At 43.2% G+C, this 17,046-nt stretch overlaps 1 protein-coding gene across 3 annotated transcripts in view; it reads right to left on the bottom strand.

The window, feature by feature from the left end:
* Window positions 1-17,046, bottom strand: part of OSBPL9 (oxysterol binding protein like 9) — a 77,086-nt gene that overhangs the window by 10,222 nt on the left and 49,818 nt on the right. For all 3 annotated transcript variants that reach the window (XM_044429850.1, XM_044429851.1, XM_044429852.1), the window contains 5 exons: window positions 12,587-12,680; window positions 11,971-12,072; window positions 5,595-5,754; window positions 3,878-3,987; window positions 2,281-2,399 (listed from right to left, as the gene is read on the bottom strand). In XM_044429850.1, the coding sequence (XP_044285785.1) occupies window positions 2,281-2,399; window positions 3,878-3,987; window positions 5,595-5,754; window positions 11,971-12,072; window positions 12,587-12,680 (585 nt within the window). The remainder of the gene's footprint in view (window positions 1-2,280; window positions 2,400-3,877; window positions 3,988-5,594; window positions 5,755-11,970; window positions 12,073-12,586; window positions 12,681-17,046) is intronic.

The raw sequence follows: 17,046 nt of genomic DNA, 5'->3' as shown, positions 1-17,046 counted from the left end.
ATGAGGCACAGCGAACGGCGGTCGCAAAGACTGAACAAAATGGCAGACGCTCCGCTCTTTATAGGCCACGGGGGGGGGAGGGGGAGCGGAGCTTCCCGCCAAAAACCGTTAGCTGGCAATCTTCCGGCCACAGGCACTGCGCAGGCGCAGTACCCATATGTGTGATGCACAGAGGCCACGACGAAGAACTACAGTTACAGGAAAGCAATCTATCTATTTTTGTTATATTTACGGATACAAGTAACTAGCCACACTGACTTATTGGTGGCAGTTCAGGGTCCTGGTGTAAGACTGTAGAGGTGCTGCACAGCTGAAAGGACAGCTCACTACGCTTCATGCACCAAATTTTAATGGACAACAATGGTTGACAGTTTTAATTGGATGCTTAGCAGAGCTCAAGCACAGGGACTCCTTCCCTGAATGGCAATGTGCTATGAGCTGAGTGAGCCAGGACTGGACCAGAAAGGTCGAGATCAGCGAACATAATATCCCAGCCTAGTAGCACATCCAGAACGACAGTGATGACACTGGTAGTCCTTGCTGTTTGCCACAATAACATAAAAACAAAAGATGATGAAAGGGCTCAGTGGTCAATTTATACAAATCCAAGAACCTTCAAAAGTCCAAGGTGCAAAGAGGAAATTAAGAGAGAGGGACAGAAAGCTGGGACATTCAAGGGGACAAGGTCCACAGGCCTCCATGCTGTGACCTTTTCTCCCAACTGCAGCAGGCAGTTTACTGTCACTGCAGACACTCTTTCACAATAGGGTCCTCGTCGCAATACAAGAGAAAGTGATCATAGAGATTGTACAAATGAAAGAAACAAATTCAAAACCAGCATGGACAGTAAAGTAAGAGGACAAAAAGACAAAGTAAAAGACAACGAAGAACACCTCAGCAGTTACAATACCAATATTGAAAAATAAAACTGGTTTCCAAGGCTACCGCAACGGTGGTCAAAAGAAAATTGAGGGAATAGGTGGGAACCTGTTAGAGACATGTGCACTGGGATGGTGGGAGAGAGTTCCTACCAACACAGCAGTTGGATGCTTCCCTCTACATTGAATGTGACTAAACAGCAGCATATCACCCTTTTTTACAGTAAGTTAGATGAATTTTAGAATACTGTACCATTGGTAATTTTATCCCATTACACAACTGTAGTTAGGATTTGGGACAGGGAAAGAACAAAGTTTTGATGTAATTAACAAAATGAACTATTAAAAAATCAATTTAATTAATACTTTTGGAGTAAGTAAAGCCACTCAACCCAGACAAGACGGAGGTCCTGTTGGTTGGCGGATCGGGTTTCGGAGAGGGTGGATATGACCTGGTCCTGAATGGTGCAACACTCCCTCTTAGGGATAAGGTCCGCAGCTTAGGTGTACTCCTCGACCCGGAGCTTTCTTTGGAAGCTCAGGTGACAGCGGTAGCGAGGAATGCCTTCCTTCAGCTTCGGCTGATTAATCAGCTGCGCCCCTACCTGGAATACGACTGCCTGGCGACGGTGACACACGCGCTGGTGACTTCCCGCCTAGACTTCTGTAACACGCTTTACGTGGGGCTTCCCCTGAAGACAGTCCGAACACTTCAATTGGTGCAAAATAGAGCTGCCAGGTTGCTGACGGGGACGGGGCGTTATGCTCACATGACTCCAGTCCTCCATCAGCTTCACTGGCTTCCCATTGAAGCCCGGGCCCAATTCAAGGTGTTGATTATGACCTACAAAGCCCTAAACGGCTTGGGTCCTGGCTACCTGCACGAGCGCTTACGTCCGTATATGCCCGACCGCCCTTTGAGATCTGCGGGAGAGTCCCTTCTCCGAGAACCCTCCATGAAAGAAATTAGGAGAGTAAGTACCCGGAGGAGGGCTTTCTCTGCGGTGGCGCCCAACCTATGGAATTCACTCCCCAAAGAGGTCCGCCTGGCACCGTCGTTACTGGTTTTTCGGCGCCAGGTAAAGACCTTTTTATTTAAACATCATTTCAATTGTTAAAACATATGATCTGGCCTGGGCAACTTCTTCTTCCTTCTCTTTCTCCTCCTATATTTTTATTTTATATTGATAATTTTAATTTTGTATTTGTAAATCAATGTATTTTTTGTATTGTTATATTTAATGGTAATTTATTATGTACTATTGTATTTCAATGTATTTTATCATGTTGTAAGCCGCCCCGAGGTTTCGGCAAGGGGCGGCATAGAAATGTTATAATAATAATAATAATAATAATAAACATTATTCAACATGCATATTTCATAGTTTCTTTTGAATCTTACCTTTGTTAGGTCCATTCCTAACCTAACCTGTGACAAAAGGTGCATGATAACACTCTTATGTTCTTCCACTGACTCGCCTTCAGCATCATCATCTCTATCATCATGAGGATCAAAAAGATCTATAAGAAGAAATTAAATTCAGTACACGCTTTACTAAAAACATAGAAGTTATTTAACCAACCATGATCCCGTACATCAAGGTTGGCAAGTGAACATGTTATTACTCATAACTGTTTGTCTACCTGATCTTCTTCTTGTTGCATTTTTAAAACAAAAATACAAAAGTTAAAGCTAAACATGCCAGATGACACTGGTCTACAAATTTTCAGAAATGATCGACCTTTGAGATAAAATGTGCTAATTCTTACATATTTTGATTAGATGAATTAGAATACAGGTGATAAAGGTGCTGGTTGGATAAAGTTTTCAAGATATTTCACAATGAAGATTTACACACAGGCGAGTTTATTTGCCTACAAGGGAGGGAGGTGTCTGATGAATGATCATGATGCCTCGTAACTTCTCAACAAAGTACGGTAGGACAATGAAACGGTACCACATAGAAGTGTATAAATTTATCTTCACTTTGAGATTAAAGATTATTATCTAACTGAAATTTATTGTTCTTTTATTGCAAGGTACATTTGTCTTGGTCAGATCTACACATCATGCATTTACATCTGGTGGCTTGCGAAAGTGCATAACATTTCCAAGGAACAGCTGTGTGATATTTTCCCTCAGAACCCAAGATGCCTCTAAACTGTGTAAACAATGCAGATAACTTCTGCTACATTTGTGGCGAGGTTACATTTGTATCTCAAAAGTGCAGTATGATGGCAGTGGTAACAAAGGTGTATCACCTATATTTTGGATGCAAAGCAGGGGATTAGGACAAGAGTTGGGCCCTTCATAATTGTTGCATTACAGTACGCCACTGAAAATTCACTTTTTACACTTGCATTTAGACTATTTCCCTTTGAACTGTGGGGCAGTAAGTGATGAGCATGAGGAGAAATTCCACCAGGATATCGCAGACATGGAGAAACGATACCAAGGGAAATTGAGTCTGTCCATGCTTGCCAATTACTGCTGGAATCTTTCCAGTGATGATCCTACTGTAGTTCACAAGAAAAAAGCAAAAAAGCGCAGTTTAGATACCGAGTAAAGATGGAAACTTGTCATTTAATCTGATGTTAGTTTATCAGTTTTTCATGCAAAAAGCATACAAATGTTACATGAAAAACCATTAAATGAATGGAAAGTTATGTTATTGGTGTCAATAAAAAGATAAAATTATAATGATTGATGTGGCACCATTATCATTGCTATATCACATTTTGCAGAAAAGTTATGGAGCATAATCCCACATCCCCCTCATAATTTTGAATTATTTTGATGCAATTTTGACCTGAAGCTGTATCTTGGAAACTGGAGCCAATTAATACTCAGGACGTAATTTTCCTTTACTGGTGACCCAATTCTGGTAAAATTCAGCTACTTTCATTTCCGAGGCTTTCTCCTTGTAAACCAGTGTTGCTAATCTTTATTTCCATTACTGAAACTCATATTTACTATATACTAAACATGCTTCTCTTACCAGCGTCATTAGTTCCATTAGACATAGAAGAATCGAGGGATTCTGTGGTGTCTGGGCGTTTCATACCTCCTGTGCTGCTACGTGTTAGGATTGCCCCAGGCCCTGAAGGACTATAGAAAGATACAAAACCCTTGTGGTTGAATGTATTTGCAGCAGATCAGAACACAGTAAGGTTACTAAGAACTATCACACTTGGGGAATAACTGACATAATGTATTAATACATTCCACAATCTAATTTTAAGCAAGACTATTTCTGCAGTGCAATTTACATATTCAAAAGGTTGCACCCAAAATCATGAAATTATATGGTTGCTCACATGATGTGGCTTCCAAGCACTTCAACTACTCTCCAGGTGGTCTGGGATGGGGGCTGAGAACTGCAAGTGGGGAAGAGGATCACCAAAGGTCAGAGAGAGGCAGCTTGCAGCAGCAGGAAGTTGTCTCTGTCTGGCCTTTGTCAATTTTGTTCTCCCACTCCACCCCATGCCATATCCTTGCCATTCTTGGAGGTCAGCTAGCCTCAAGGAGCAGCTTCCTGGGAAGTAGAGGGGGCTGCAGTGAATAAGAATCAGTGGGAAAACCTCCTTGTGTTAGCAGCTTTCCATTTGCTTAACAGTTGCATACAAATGAAAGTTCTTTACACACAGGTACAATACATGCTACATTGCAGGCCAGTTGTAGTTCAAGTAAGAACCTAGGTGGCTGAAGGCAAGTTACTGAGTTGATCACTATTGAAGTAGTTAACAGTTTTGTTTTTAAAACTGGGGATAATCTGGCTCATAGTCCATGCTATACCAGCTCACGCATAAACATCATCATGGGCAGCATGGTTTTCAAATGCATGCAATCTCTGAAAAGGCTCTTGTTACTGAATAGTCACAATATGGATGCTAGGATCTGATCTAGCTGGGTAAATTTGCTGCCCTAATAATATATTCCATAGAATAGCTTTAGCTCCGCATGTGTACACTTTCTGCCGTGCCTGACACCTCGACAGAGGCAGCACCTCACGAGGAAAAGTCAAACGCCCAAAGAGAAAATCAGACATCAGAACAGGAGGATTTATACTTGAGTTAGCAAGCTGTTGTGAGTGTTAGGTCACAGTATAAACAACCCACACTTTAGCAGGCAATAAAACTAAAGTCTTTTATTGCTACTTATCTACAAGATTTACAACGCTACAGATAAGCTCTACTGCAATGGTCTTTACAAGGCAGTTGCTAACTCCTTAGTGACGTCCCTCAGGGAACCCACGTGGGGCTAGCTTTCTTTGTCCCACCTTTCCCCCCTGAGGTGGGACAAAGCCTCCTCTGCTCCAATCGGCGCAAGGAACGTCTAAGAGTCGCGCGGGACAAATCTATCCCGCCTCCTGTGTCTTCTGTGTCATGTTCAGGAGATTCAACGTCAGGAGGAAGGGGGACAGCCTGCCCATGCTCTTCATGAGCAGAACTTGTAGTGCCTTTTCCCTCGGGGCCCTCGTGGTCTGACAGAGGCTTGGCTGTTTGCCCAAGGGGTAAAGGGTCAGGATGAGGGATGGCTATCTGTTCAGCTATTCCCAAGCCAGGTTGTGGAAGGGTCACTTGGCCACAGGGTCTCAAGCATAAATCCTCCTGTTCTGATGTCTGATTCTCTCTTTGGGCATTTGACTTTTCCTCGTGAGGTGCTGCCTCTGTCGAGGCGTCAGGCACGACACTTTCCCACAGTTCATCACTTACTTCAAACATCTCTTTGGGGATGAGCTACTCTGATAGAATTCATCAGCATCATAAAATTCATCTTCACTGCTAGAATAGGAAAAGTCAGGAACTGTGTTTGGAGAAAGATTGGCATGGCTTGGAGAAGTCAAACTACTGCTAGGTGCTGACTGTCCACTTCCTGTAAAGATTAAACAAATACATTAGAAATCATTTGCAGGTTTTTTAAGCAAGTAATTTCTAGTCCAAATTGCTGGCCATTTATAACCAGAGAGTAGACATGGTTTTTGCCAAATAACTTAATCAAAATCAAACAGATGAAACAGATTGTTGGATGCAATTCTTCTGTTTTCTCCCTAGTCAATATACTCAGTTCAGATTACATCATAAGCAGAGTGCAGGATAAGCCAAGTGCACTGGTACAAAGTAGAGATAATTACTTCAACAAGTAAACTAACCAAAATGCTACAAAGGCAGGCCAAAAAAGATCTCCTTGGATATCAATGATTGGGGAAAATCTTTCATATTGATTCACTTTAATAATGTGAAATATGTATGAGAGAGAGAGATCATATATTATGTCAAAAGGAGACATAAAATGTCCTTAAATTGTACAGCTTATCAGTGCTGGTGTGCCCAGAAAACTATATACAGGACATCTTTCTGCAGAAACATATGAAGGCAAGCAAAGAAAAATGACAAATGTATCCTTTTTCATTTCATTATATTACACTGACTGCTTAGGGAAGTTGTCAAGTTTTTTTATTCCAGGATTATGCAACACCATGTAGCCTACTTAAAAAGATTTAAACTATGCTTCTGTACTCTGCCAAAGTTTGTTTTGATATGACCCTAAGAGGAAGCAAACTAGGAACTATCTACATTTTTCTCTTGAGTCTCTTTTCATTCCACTGTTGTCTATGCCCACAATATGTACATTCTGAATACCTAGGCAGCCATTTAGCATGACATAATCAGTGACCACATGAGTAGCCATGGAGGATTGATGGATTGTGTGAACCCCATATAATTTCTTCAGGGTGGACTATTTTTCACAAACAACCAACCCTTAAAAAAGCAGGTTGCTTACCTGTAACTGATGTTCTTCGAGTGGCCATCTGTGCAGTCACACATATGGGTGCTGTGCCTGCGCAGTGCCTTTGGCCGGAAGATTGCAAGCTAACGGTTTTTGGCGGGAAAGCTCCACTCCCCCTCCCCCATAGCCTATAAAGAGTGGAGCGTCTGCCATTTTGTTCAGTCTTTGACGACCGAACGTACGCCCCATGTGGAAAAAAAGTGTCACTACTAGATGAGAAAAAATCGGTACTGTGAAAAAATGGAAAGCATCAGTACCTACAAATATGTCCATTCACCAATACCAACACCGAGCGGGACCAGCGGGTGGGTTGTGTGACTGCACAGATGGCCACTCGAAGAACATCAGTTACAGGTAAGCAACCTGCTTTTCTTTGTCGTGGCCTCTGTGCATCACACATATGGATAGATTACCAAGCTTACCATAATGGAGGAGGGGAGATGTCCTCAACAAAGAACAGATGACAGAACGGCTCTGCCAAAGGAGCAATCTTGCCGAGCACGAACGTCCAGAGGATAATGTCTGGCGAAAGTGCAAGGGTTCGCCCAAGTAGCAGCTCAACATACATCATCAATTGGGACTCCTGATGTGAAGGCAGATGAAGCAGCAACAGCCCTAGTCGAATGGCTTCGAGGAGCTGTGGGTAATTCAATCTTAGCCAGTTGATAGGATAAAGTGATAGTATGGACTATCCACTTGGAAAGTCTCTGCGGAGTGACTGGAGCGCCTTGATCTCTAGTAGAATATTTAATGAATAGTCTATTTGAGTGCCGAACAGATTCACTCCTAGATCTGTAGAAGGCTAAGCAGCGCCGAATGTCAAGTGAGTGCAACGACCTTTCTAACGGAGTCGACAGGGACGGAAAAAAGGCGGGTAAGATAATATCCTGTCTCATATGAAAAGATGTGGCTACCTTAGGAAGATGGATCGAGCCATAAGACGACCTTTTCTCTGTGAAAATTCAGGTAAGGAGGGTCTATGCGGAGAGCGCAGAGCTCACTGGCCCTTCAGGCCGAGGTAACTGCCATGAGAAACACTGCCTTCCATGAAACAAGGCGTAAATCGACTGTTGCCAATGGTTCGAAAGGAGCTCTTGTAAGCGCTTGCGAAACAACAGAGAGACTCCAGGTAGGCATTACTGGCCTGATTGATGGATTAAGATTATGAAGACCCTTAAGAAACCGCTTAATAGTAGGTTGAGAGAAGATGGGTGATCCGTCCATCATGCCACGATGATAGGCGATTGCCGCCATATACACTTTAATTGAAGATGGTTTCAGTCCGGAGTGGTGCAGTTCTAAGAGGAACTGAAGGATTTGATGTATCGATGCAGTAAATGGAGAGAACGAACGAGACTCGGCAAAGGTAGAAAATCATCTCCATTTAGCCACACAGGACTTCCGTGTAGACGGTTTTAACGCAGAATCAAGGATGCGCTGAAAATCTGGATGAAAGGCCGTTGGATTCGATGGAACGTTTCTTGGATCCGATGGTGCGGGAAGAACAAGTGAAGGAGAAGTGCTGAACCCACCGGATTCGAACCACTTGAAGATGCCATCAATACCGATGGCGCAATGTCAGCTATCGGATTCGCCACGCTGTTAAGTTCAATGATGGTAGATCTGGATGGTGAAGCATACAGTCCTGTTGGGTTCTGAGGTATGGAAGCAGTGGAAGATGGACATATTTCTCTCAGGAGATGTCGAGCAGTGTCGAAAACCAAGCTTGGCGTGGCCATGAAGGGGTAATTAGCATCCCCGTGGCCCGATCGTGTACTATCTTCGCTATTACTCTCATCATAAGAGGGATCGGCAGGAAGGCGTAAAAGTTCAGGTTGTTCCATGGGATAATGAAGGCGTCCCCTAGGGATCCGTACCCAATTCCCGCTCTTGAACAGAAAGCATTCTGCTGGGTGGCGAACAAGTCCATGACGGGGAATCCCCAGCGATGAAAAAGATAGTCGTGTGTCAGAGGATCTAGCTCCCATTCGTGAGAGATGAACATGCGCCTGCTGAGGAGGTCCACTTGCACATTGTCCGTACCAGCCAAATGGACTGCCATTAGTGTAATGTCTCTCGGAATGCACCAGTCCCAAATCTGCAAAGAAAGTCTGGGCAGAGTCAGGGACTTCGTTCCGCCTTGTTTGTTCAGATAAAAGACAGTGGCTATGTTGTCCGAAGTTATCTGAATGACCCGATGTTGGAGAACATCCTCAAAAGAACGTAGGGCTTTGAATACCGCCAACAGCTCCAGGAAGTTGATATGATTCGTGGATTCTTGATGAGTCCACGTGCCCTGGGTATATAGGCTGGAGCATACTGCTCCCCATCCCAGAAAAGACGCGTCGGTACCGTGGGTTATCGACGGGCATCGGGGCCTGAAGGGAACCCCAACAGTCAGATTGGGTGGGACCGACCACCAGAGTAGAGAATGGAGCAGCCGGTCCCCAGATGAGAGGGGTGTGGGTATGGAAGGGAACAGAGGAATGGTTCGCCAGTCCCGTCAACGCTGCCTCCTATCTCCGTCATAACGGTGACGGCCCTGCTGATAGAGTTGCTGGGGCTGTTGAGGGCAGCGTTGCTGCGGCTGGTGTTGGGGCTGTTGTCTAGACTGATACGATTCTCTATAGGATGGATGGGTCCATGCCCACTTACGCCTAGTTTGAGTCTGAAGCTCCATCCGCCGGGCCGTCATGCGGGACTTGTGGAGTTTCTTCAGCTTGTGGTCAGTTCTGGAGTGGAAAAGCCCTGACCCGTCAAAGGTCATTTCCTCAATACGCCGTTTAGTCTCCTCCAGGATGTTGGAATTCCTTAACCAGGCATGTCTGCGGAGAGAGACGGCACCAACCTAGGCTCTCGAGTCTGTGTCCACATGATGCCTGGCTGTGGACAACTGCTGGTCGGCGATGTGCATCACCTCCTTGATAAGCACCTTCGCCAGGTCACACTGGTGGTCCGGGAGGGTCGAGACGACGTTGTGGAGGCGCTGCATTATGAAGTATTGATACCTCGCCAACGTCACCTCATGGTTGGAAATGCGCAGCCCCAGGCCTGAGGCTGCGTAGACTTGCCTGGCCAGGGAGTCGATCTTTCGCCCCTCCTTGTCCCTTGGTGCAGTGTGTCCTCTTGCCTCTCTGCCCTGTGAGGACTCCACCACGACTGAGTTCGGCTTGGGGTGGCGGAGGAGGAAGGGAATGTCCTCCTCCCGAACCCAGTACATGGATTCGTACCTCCGAGACGTGGTTTGAGGGTGAGAAGGCAAGTCCCAGGGTTGCGTCATCGCCTGTCGTAAGGTGGTGATCAACAGCAGGACGATTGAGGTGAACTGCTCCCCACAGACGTTGTAAAACTTGTCCATAGTGGGTCCCGGACGCTGGACGGCGTCGATGTCAAGGGACTGGACAAGCCAGGACATCAGCTCCGCGAAGGAGACATGGGATTTGTCTGGTGACGCAGGGCCCTGGAAGGTCACGGCGACGTCAGGGGAGGTTGAATCGACCTCTGAATTGTTGCAGTCAGCACCATAATACGGAGGAGCCGATGACGAGGACTCCACTGGAGATACGGACTGGTCACTCTCATCCCAAGGAGGTATCAGGGATGCATGCCTCGGGCCCGACAGTGGACGGTCATGGGAAGGCGGTGAAGACTGACCCCTAGGTGCGGGATAGTACCTGACGGAGTGTGGATCGCCCCAGGCTTGATAGTAGGAGCAGTGCCATCCCTCGGAGTGCTGTTCCATGGAGCGACTCCTTCGGCTCCTAGGTGGGGACATCTCCACATCCGCCTCCATTGTGGCTGCGGGCATAGGTGTGGACGACCTAGCCCTGGGGGGAGAATCTTGAATTTCCCCATCAGAAATTGACCCCCACTGTAGAGTTGGAAGCGGCTCAGCAGGAAGGTCAACCACATGGCGAGAGGACCCTAGAGGGGTAACCCTCATAGCCGCCTGAAGCACCGGATCGGGTGGAGTCGGTACAGTGACTGCCGCCGGTACCGAGGGGGCCGTCGAACCCGAGTCATAGTGTTGAGGGCGCTCCGGGTCCTTCGACTTTTTCGCTGGTTTCGGAGCCTTCTCCTTCCTGGCTTTCTTTGCTGATTTGTCGGGGTCAGCATGCTTATGCTTCTCGTGCTTTTTCTTTGGAGAAGCATGGTAGACGCACCTTCATCTGAAGGACATGAAGGCGGAGCCACCGTAGCAGAGCCAGGCTTCGGAGCAACAACGAGTGGGTCGGACTGCATGAGAGTCCAATCCCACAAGAGCCTCCGCAGGCGGTTCTCACGGTTTTTCCTGGCCTGCTTAGAGAAGGCCAGGCAGTGAGAGCATTTGTCAGTCCTATGCCCCTCCCCCAAGCAGAGGAGGCACAGGTCATGAGGGTCGGTCGGAGACATCTTAGACCCACATTCCGCGCATTTGCAGAAAGTCGCTCGCTGCGCCATCGCAAGAAAGGAAAAAATAGGAGATAGTACAGAGGGTAAGAATATATTTTTGGCTTTTTGCTTTATTTTTTATAGAAGATCGAAAGAGAAGGTAGAACGATAGAGAACTATGAAAACTAGCAAGAACTATAAGAACTAACAGGGCTATAACAACTGGGAGAGAACAATCGAGAACTAGCTAGACTAGCTAGTTGCAAGCTAGACAAGCAACAGTCAGAAAGAGAGCGAAAGCGGCACGAGGCACACGCGGACGCTCCGCTCTTTATAGGCTATGGGGGAGGGAGAGCAGAGCTTTCCCGCCAAAAACCATTAGCTTGCAATCTTCTGGCCAAAGGCACTGCGCGGGCGTGATGCACAGAGGCCATATGTGTGATGCACAGAGGCCACGACGAAGAACCTATGGTTTGTTTTAGGGTTGCTCATACCCGTTTGTTTGTGTGTTTGATCCATTTATACCCAGTCCTATCGCTTCAAGCGCTCAGGACGGCTTACAAGATATATAAAAATACAATAAATGATACCATGATGGCATGTTGCTTGTCCAAACCAGGCACAATTTTATTCTGGGTTGCTCGGAACAGCTAGAGAGCCAGCCAGACAGAACACAGATCCTACAAAGCGCCATACTCCACTTGGAGTATGGGGTGGCATACAAATGCAAAAATAATAAATGAGCAAACAAATAAAAATTCTATTTTTCAAAACAGGTCAAGCAAACATGTTATACAGATACCTATGGATTGACTCCATAATGGAAGCTTTGTGTATGAAAGACCTAAGTAGTCCTGTGAAAGGCAAGTGTTTTAGAAGGCATTCATTCATAGGGTTACTCTACACTGATAGCACATAGCAACAACATACCTGTACTATTTGGTGTTGGAGTCTGATTTCCAAGTAATGCTACAACAGGGCCAACAGGCAAGGATGAAGGTCTTTGTTCTGATTTGCAAAGCTGAGCTGGTTCTGAAAGATATTAAATAGACACATGAAATGGAGCAGGCAAAAATTTTCAGGTTTTCTATGACACTGTCCCAAGTCACAGTATTCAGTTATTCTGCTCACCATAGAACTTCCTCCATCGCACAATTCTTAGTTTTGTGTATTATCATTAAAATGTAATGCACATAAAAGGATATCAGGGCAGGGAATGCAAATAGAAGGAACACAATGAAATGAATCAATTCTAGTTAGTCCATTTGATGATAAGAGGAGTAAAATATGTACATCAGCACAGAGGAAAAAATAGGCAGTAGCACAGCAAAAACAGCTTATGAATTACATAAACATGCCATGTCACAAGCCACATCATTTCTGTTACTGAATATATGAACTCTAAATAAATGGGACTAGGTGAGGGAAAAATCAATAGCACATTTGATCTAGAACAGAGAATTGTATTGCTAATATGGAGCATTATACACATGCTATTAGGTTAGTAGACTCAGAAATGAAAAGAGGTAGTGTGCAAATACTATACCTGGAGGTAAGACAGTTTGGGTAGGCATCGTGCTAATCACTGAAGATTCCAACAGACTAGGTTGATAAATTGCATCAACAGGGTTAATAGTGCTCTATGACATACACACACAAAAAAAAACACACAAAACAAATCAAATTATTTTATGAGCTACAAGTAATATGCACTTTGTTGTGGAATTGTCCTAATGCAACAGCAAAGACCTGAGAAAAATGCAAGTGAGAGAAGCAAAATATTTCTCCTGCATTCCTGGCTCATAAAAAATAGTGGTTATTATGCATTACAACCACATTTAGTTGGTGTAAAAGTAAAATGTGCCTCTGTAAAGACCTGGATTTCCAACTTTAATTTTAACCCTTAAACCCTTCCTGATGTTCTGGCAAGACAACACATAATCAGGCGCCTGTATACAAAAATGTTATTGAATAAGGTATCGTAAGTATTTGTCAACAGTCTTGAAGAGAAGCAGAATGTAAGATTTGTAAGGCCTCATCATGAAAGGCTGTGCAGAAAGGGCAAGCGCATGCACATGCGCGCACACAAAGAGAAACACACTGCTGAGGTTGTTTAGCATTACTGTATTCTGTGCTGAGCAACATCTCTATTTTTCCATCATCTTCACACATCTTTTAGAAAGCAATTTGTGACTTCAATTAGACCGATGATCACAATTCTAAGTATTTGGGTTCCAGATTCAACACCACTCAAACACATTTAATGATTTTGAAAACCTAATACAAACACATTACTGGAAAAGACTGGGATCAAAGAAGTAAATTAAATCAAGGCCCAAGTAGACAGCAATCCAATGATCCAGTCAAATTCAGCTTTTATACAAACTCACATTCAAGATCACAGTAAGAGAATAAACTCAGAAACACAGTACTTCAGATCAGACACAGATAGGATGAAGTGAGCATCAGCTTCCAGAACAGCAAGACAGCAAGAAAAGGGTGCAGGAATCTTTGAAGATATGCTGGGAAAGGAAGGTTTCAAGGAATGTGCATTAATTGCTAAGGGTGCTAGTTAGTTTTGTGTACATATTTAAAAAGAACTGACTCAAGGAGTGGAATGTTTCTTATATTGAATAAGCTGAATAGAACTTGGTCTCAGTTCACTAAAAAAGTAAAGGTGGCTATGGGTGTCTTCCGATGGAGGATGCACTCTTTCTTGATCAACTCGATCTACACAATGTCATACATTCAGATTATTATCAATTACAATCTCAACAAGGCCAAATCAATTTTCTTCATCAGCCATTAATATATCTTATCTCCCCCACCAACTATTTAAAACCAATCTGAAAAAAATCCTTAGAAAGTTTCTTAGAAAATGCATCGTATAATAAAAAAAATCTGTCAGGGATTCCTTTGTTAGTATCAACATGATACAAGAACTTTTCTATATTTTGCCCATTTCCCTTCTCTTCCTAGACTTTCATAGAATTTAGAGAATGGCATTTTAGTGTCCAGTGACAAAAGGTTAAAAAGTAAACATTTAGCATCCAATGGTAGTCCATCATAAGTCCCATTCATTTCAAAGGGTCTACTTTAAGAAGCGTTAATTCTCCATGTACAAAATAGGGACAGTTGATGAAGCAATTACCCTGTTCCCCTGAAAATAAGACCTAATCAGAAAATAAGCCCTAGCATGATTTGTCAGGATGCTCGTAATATAAGCTGTACCCCAAAAATAAGCCCCAGTTAAGATCATCAGCCAGACAGACGCATTTAGTACGTCCACTGCAACACAATTCAGGGCTTGGAGAGTTATGATGTTGTTTCAGAAGAAGATGACATGACTGTATTTGAATAAATGTAGATTTTTGTACAAGAATAAATCTATAGATTTTTGTACATGAATAAATGTAGATTTTTGTATATGAAAAAAATAAGATATCACCTGAGAATAAGCCCTACTGCATCTTTTGGAACAAAAATTTCCAAATTAATCTAAGACCCGGTCTTACTTTCAGGGAAACACGGTATTACCACCTTCTCAGTTGTCTCAGCCAACTAAGACAGTGGTAATAATTATTACAGTATGAACTTTGCCTAGAAAGTTATGGTTGATCATTAATACTATGAGCTTTAGGGTTTTCAGATTTTCTCATTAGTGAAGGTGAAACTGATGTTTTGTTTTCCCATGCTAACAAATGCTATCTGAAATGAACGCCACAAGAACACCCATGGATTATAAGCAGGAAGAGTAACAACAGTAAGGACTAAAAGGCTGGGGAAAAATACTGAGAAATTCTACCCCAACAAATTCTACCCCAACAATTCTACCCCTCAGTCCTTGTTCCAAACACAAGGTAACTATGGCAAAGTTTGATTCCTCAGTCATCAAATTTAGTCAAAATCCTGCAAGACTTTTTCTCACCAAGTGTAAGTCAGGTGAAAATTTAAAGTAAATTCAGGTGAAAATTTAACAGATTCCAACACTTCAAAATTCTGAAGTGATATGAACATGGTTTCTTCTTCAGACATTTAAAATTTTCTTCATCTCACTTATTTCATACATTATTTGTATACCATACAACTTATATAATACTTTTATGGAAACAATTGTTAGTTAGATGCTATAGAATGGAAAAATCATTCATTGTACTATGCATAGTATCAACAATCAGATTTCAAAGTAAAATCTGATTTAAAAGATATGCATATGGAAAGAATTGAAACTAATTCAAACATGGAAACATCACATACTATGCCTATTTTGAAAATGTTGAGCACCATGAATAAGTACTCTTAATGAATCCATTGATCTGGAACTTAATGCAGACAATGTGGAAATACTGTTATAGCTGGGGGTTCTGATTAATTCTGAATTGGCAATTTGGGATGCTGTAGCACAGCTCCTTCAGATTTTGGGAATATTCTTGGACACAGATATCAGGCAACATTTGTTGCCAGGAATATTTTATCAACTTGTATGCTAACTATGCTCAATCATTTAGGCTCATCACATACATGTTAGATCATCACATGTGTTTTAAATGATGCTGTCCTTGAAAATATGAACTATTCATAAGGTCCAGCATGTGAGAGCAACAATTCTGACATGAGCTACCCATCCAGAACACATTACACTTGAACCCAAACTCCTATTGCACTGAAGAAAATGAAGCCTTTTTCTAAAGGATTTTCTGTATGACTATTTTAATAGGTATTTATTGAACTCTGCCCCATGGCAGCATTTGTCATGTTAGTGATACACAGGATCACAGCAGTTCTTGGCTGCAATGGCTCACCAGTGATCGCTGTAATGCATGTAAGCAGTCAGTTTGTCATCCTCATTTGTTGGCATGCTATGGTTTGCCACACTCAGAAGAAGCTTCTATCCTTCTCACCTGATGCTTGGAAAATGGGGAGGAGGCAGCTCATTGCTATTGTGCAACTAACAATGCAGCAATATTTGCAGTTATGTGTCTGAGCTACTGTCCTGAATCTCTTTGTCATGCATATTTAATTTTTAAAAGGTGCACATGATTTTATTTTGCTACAAAACCATATCTGACAGGTCTCTTCCATCTAGTGTTCCTAATTTAACTGTTCAAACTAACCCAATCTTGCTTTGTGTACTACATAAACTCTGTGGACTTCCATTTTTTTAAACTTTCACTGCAATAACTATGTATGCTGAGAAAGGTATCCAGATTCCTGCTGATCTGCAAAGAAGCACAAATTCAACACTGAGGAGCAGAAGAGTTATGCATTGTGCACCAAAGGATCTGAAAAAAATAGACATCATAGACCCAACACTGAGTTGCACAGATATTTATTTATTTATTTTTCAATTTATATCCTGCCTTTTCCTACAAAGGGCTCAAGGCAGCTTACATCTCCTCCTCCATCTTATCCCCACAACAACAGCCCTGTGAGGTAGGCTGGGCTGAGAGTCTGTGACAGGCCCAAAGTCACCCAGTTGGCTCCATGGCTGAGCGGGGACTAGAACCCAGATCGTCTGAGTCCCAGTCCCATGCTCTTAACCACTACACCACACTGGCTCTCTCCAGTGTGAATAGAATGAATGCAGAATTTGGTTCTATGCACATAATTCTGTCTAACATACCTGTGTCTGGATGTCTGATAGTATCAGATGCTACACAGGTACACTTCCATACATGAACAGAATAATCCTAAACCCAAACAGATCCAAACTTTGTGAACCATTGGTAGGGAAAGATGGTAGTCTACAGACACCATCCCACATGTGCTTGGGACACTTACACTAAGATAGATATGTCTTTGCTCACGGTGCTGGTTGTACCGCTGGAAGCAGTTTTAGAGATTTTGCAAGTACTGCTTCAAACACTACTGCAAGCGTACAAAACTAGAGACTACTGTGGAACCAAAATTTACCAGGATGTACATATTATAGACAGGAATGGAGGAGATTTTTGTTTGGTCTGTATTTTTAAGCAAACTAACAACATTTGTACTTCCCACACTAAT

This window comes from Varanus komodoensis, unplaced genomic scaffold (assembly GCF_004798865.1).
Source record: "Varanus komodoensis strain SLA01 unplaced genomic scaffold, ASM479886v1 scaffold20_1, whole genome shotgun sequence".
Classification (NCBI taxonomy): Eukaryota; Metazoa; Chordata; class Lepidosauria; order Squamata; family Varanidae; genus Varanus; species Varanus komodoensis.
This window is presented reverse-complemented; position numbering and strand designations above follow the sequence as displayed.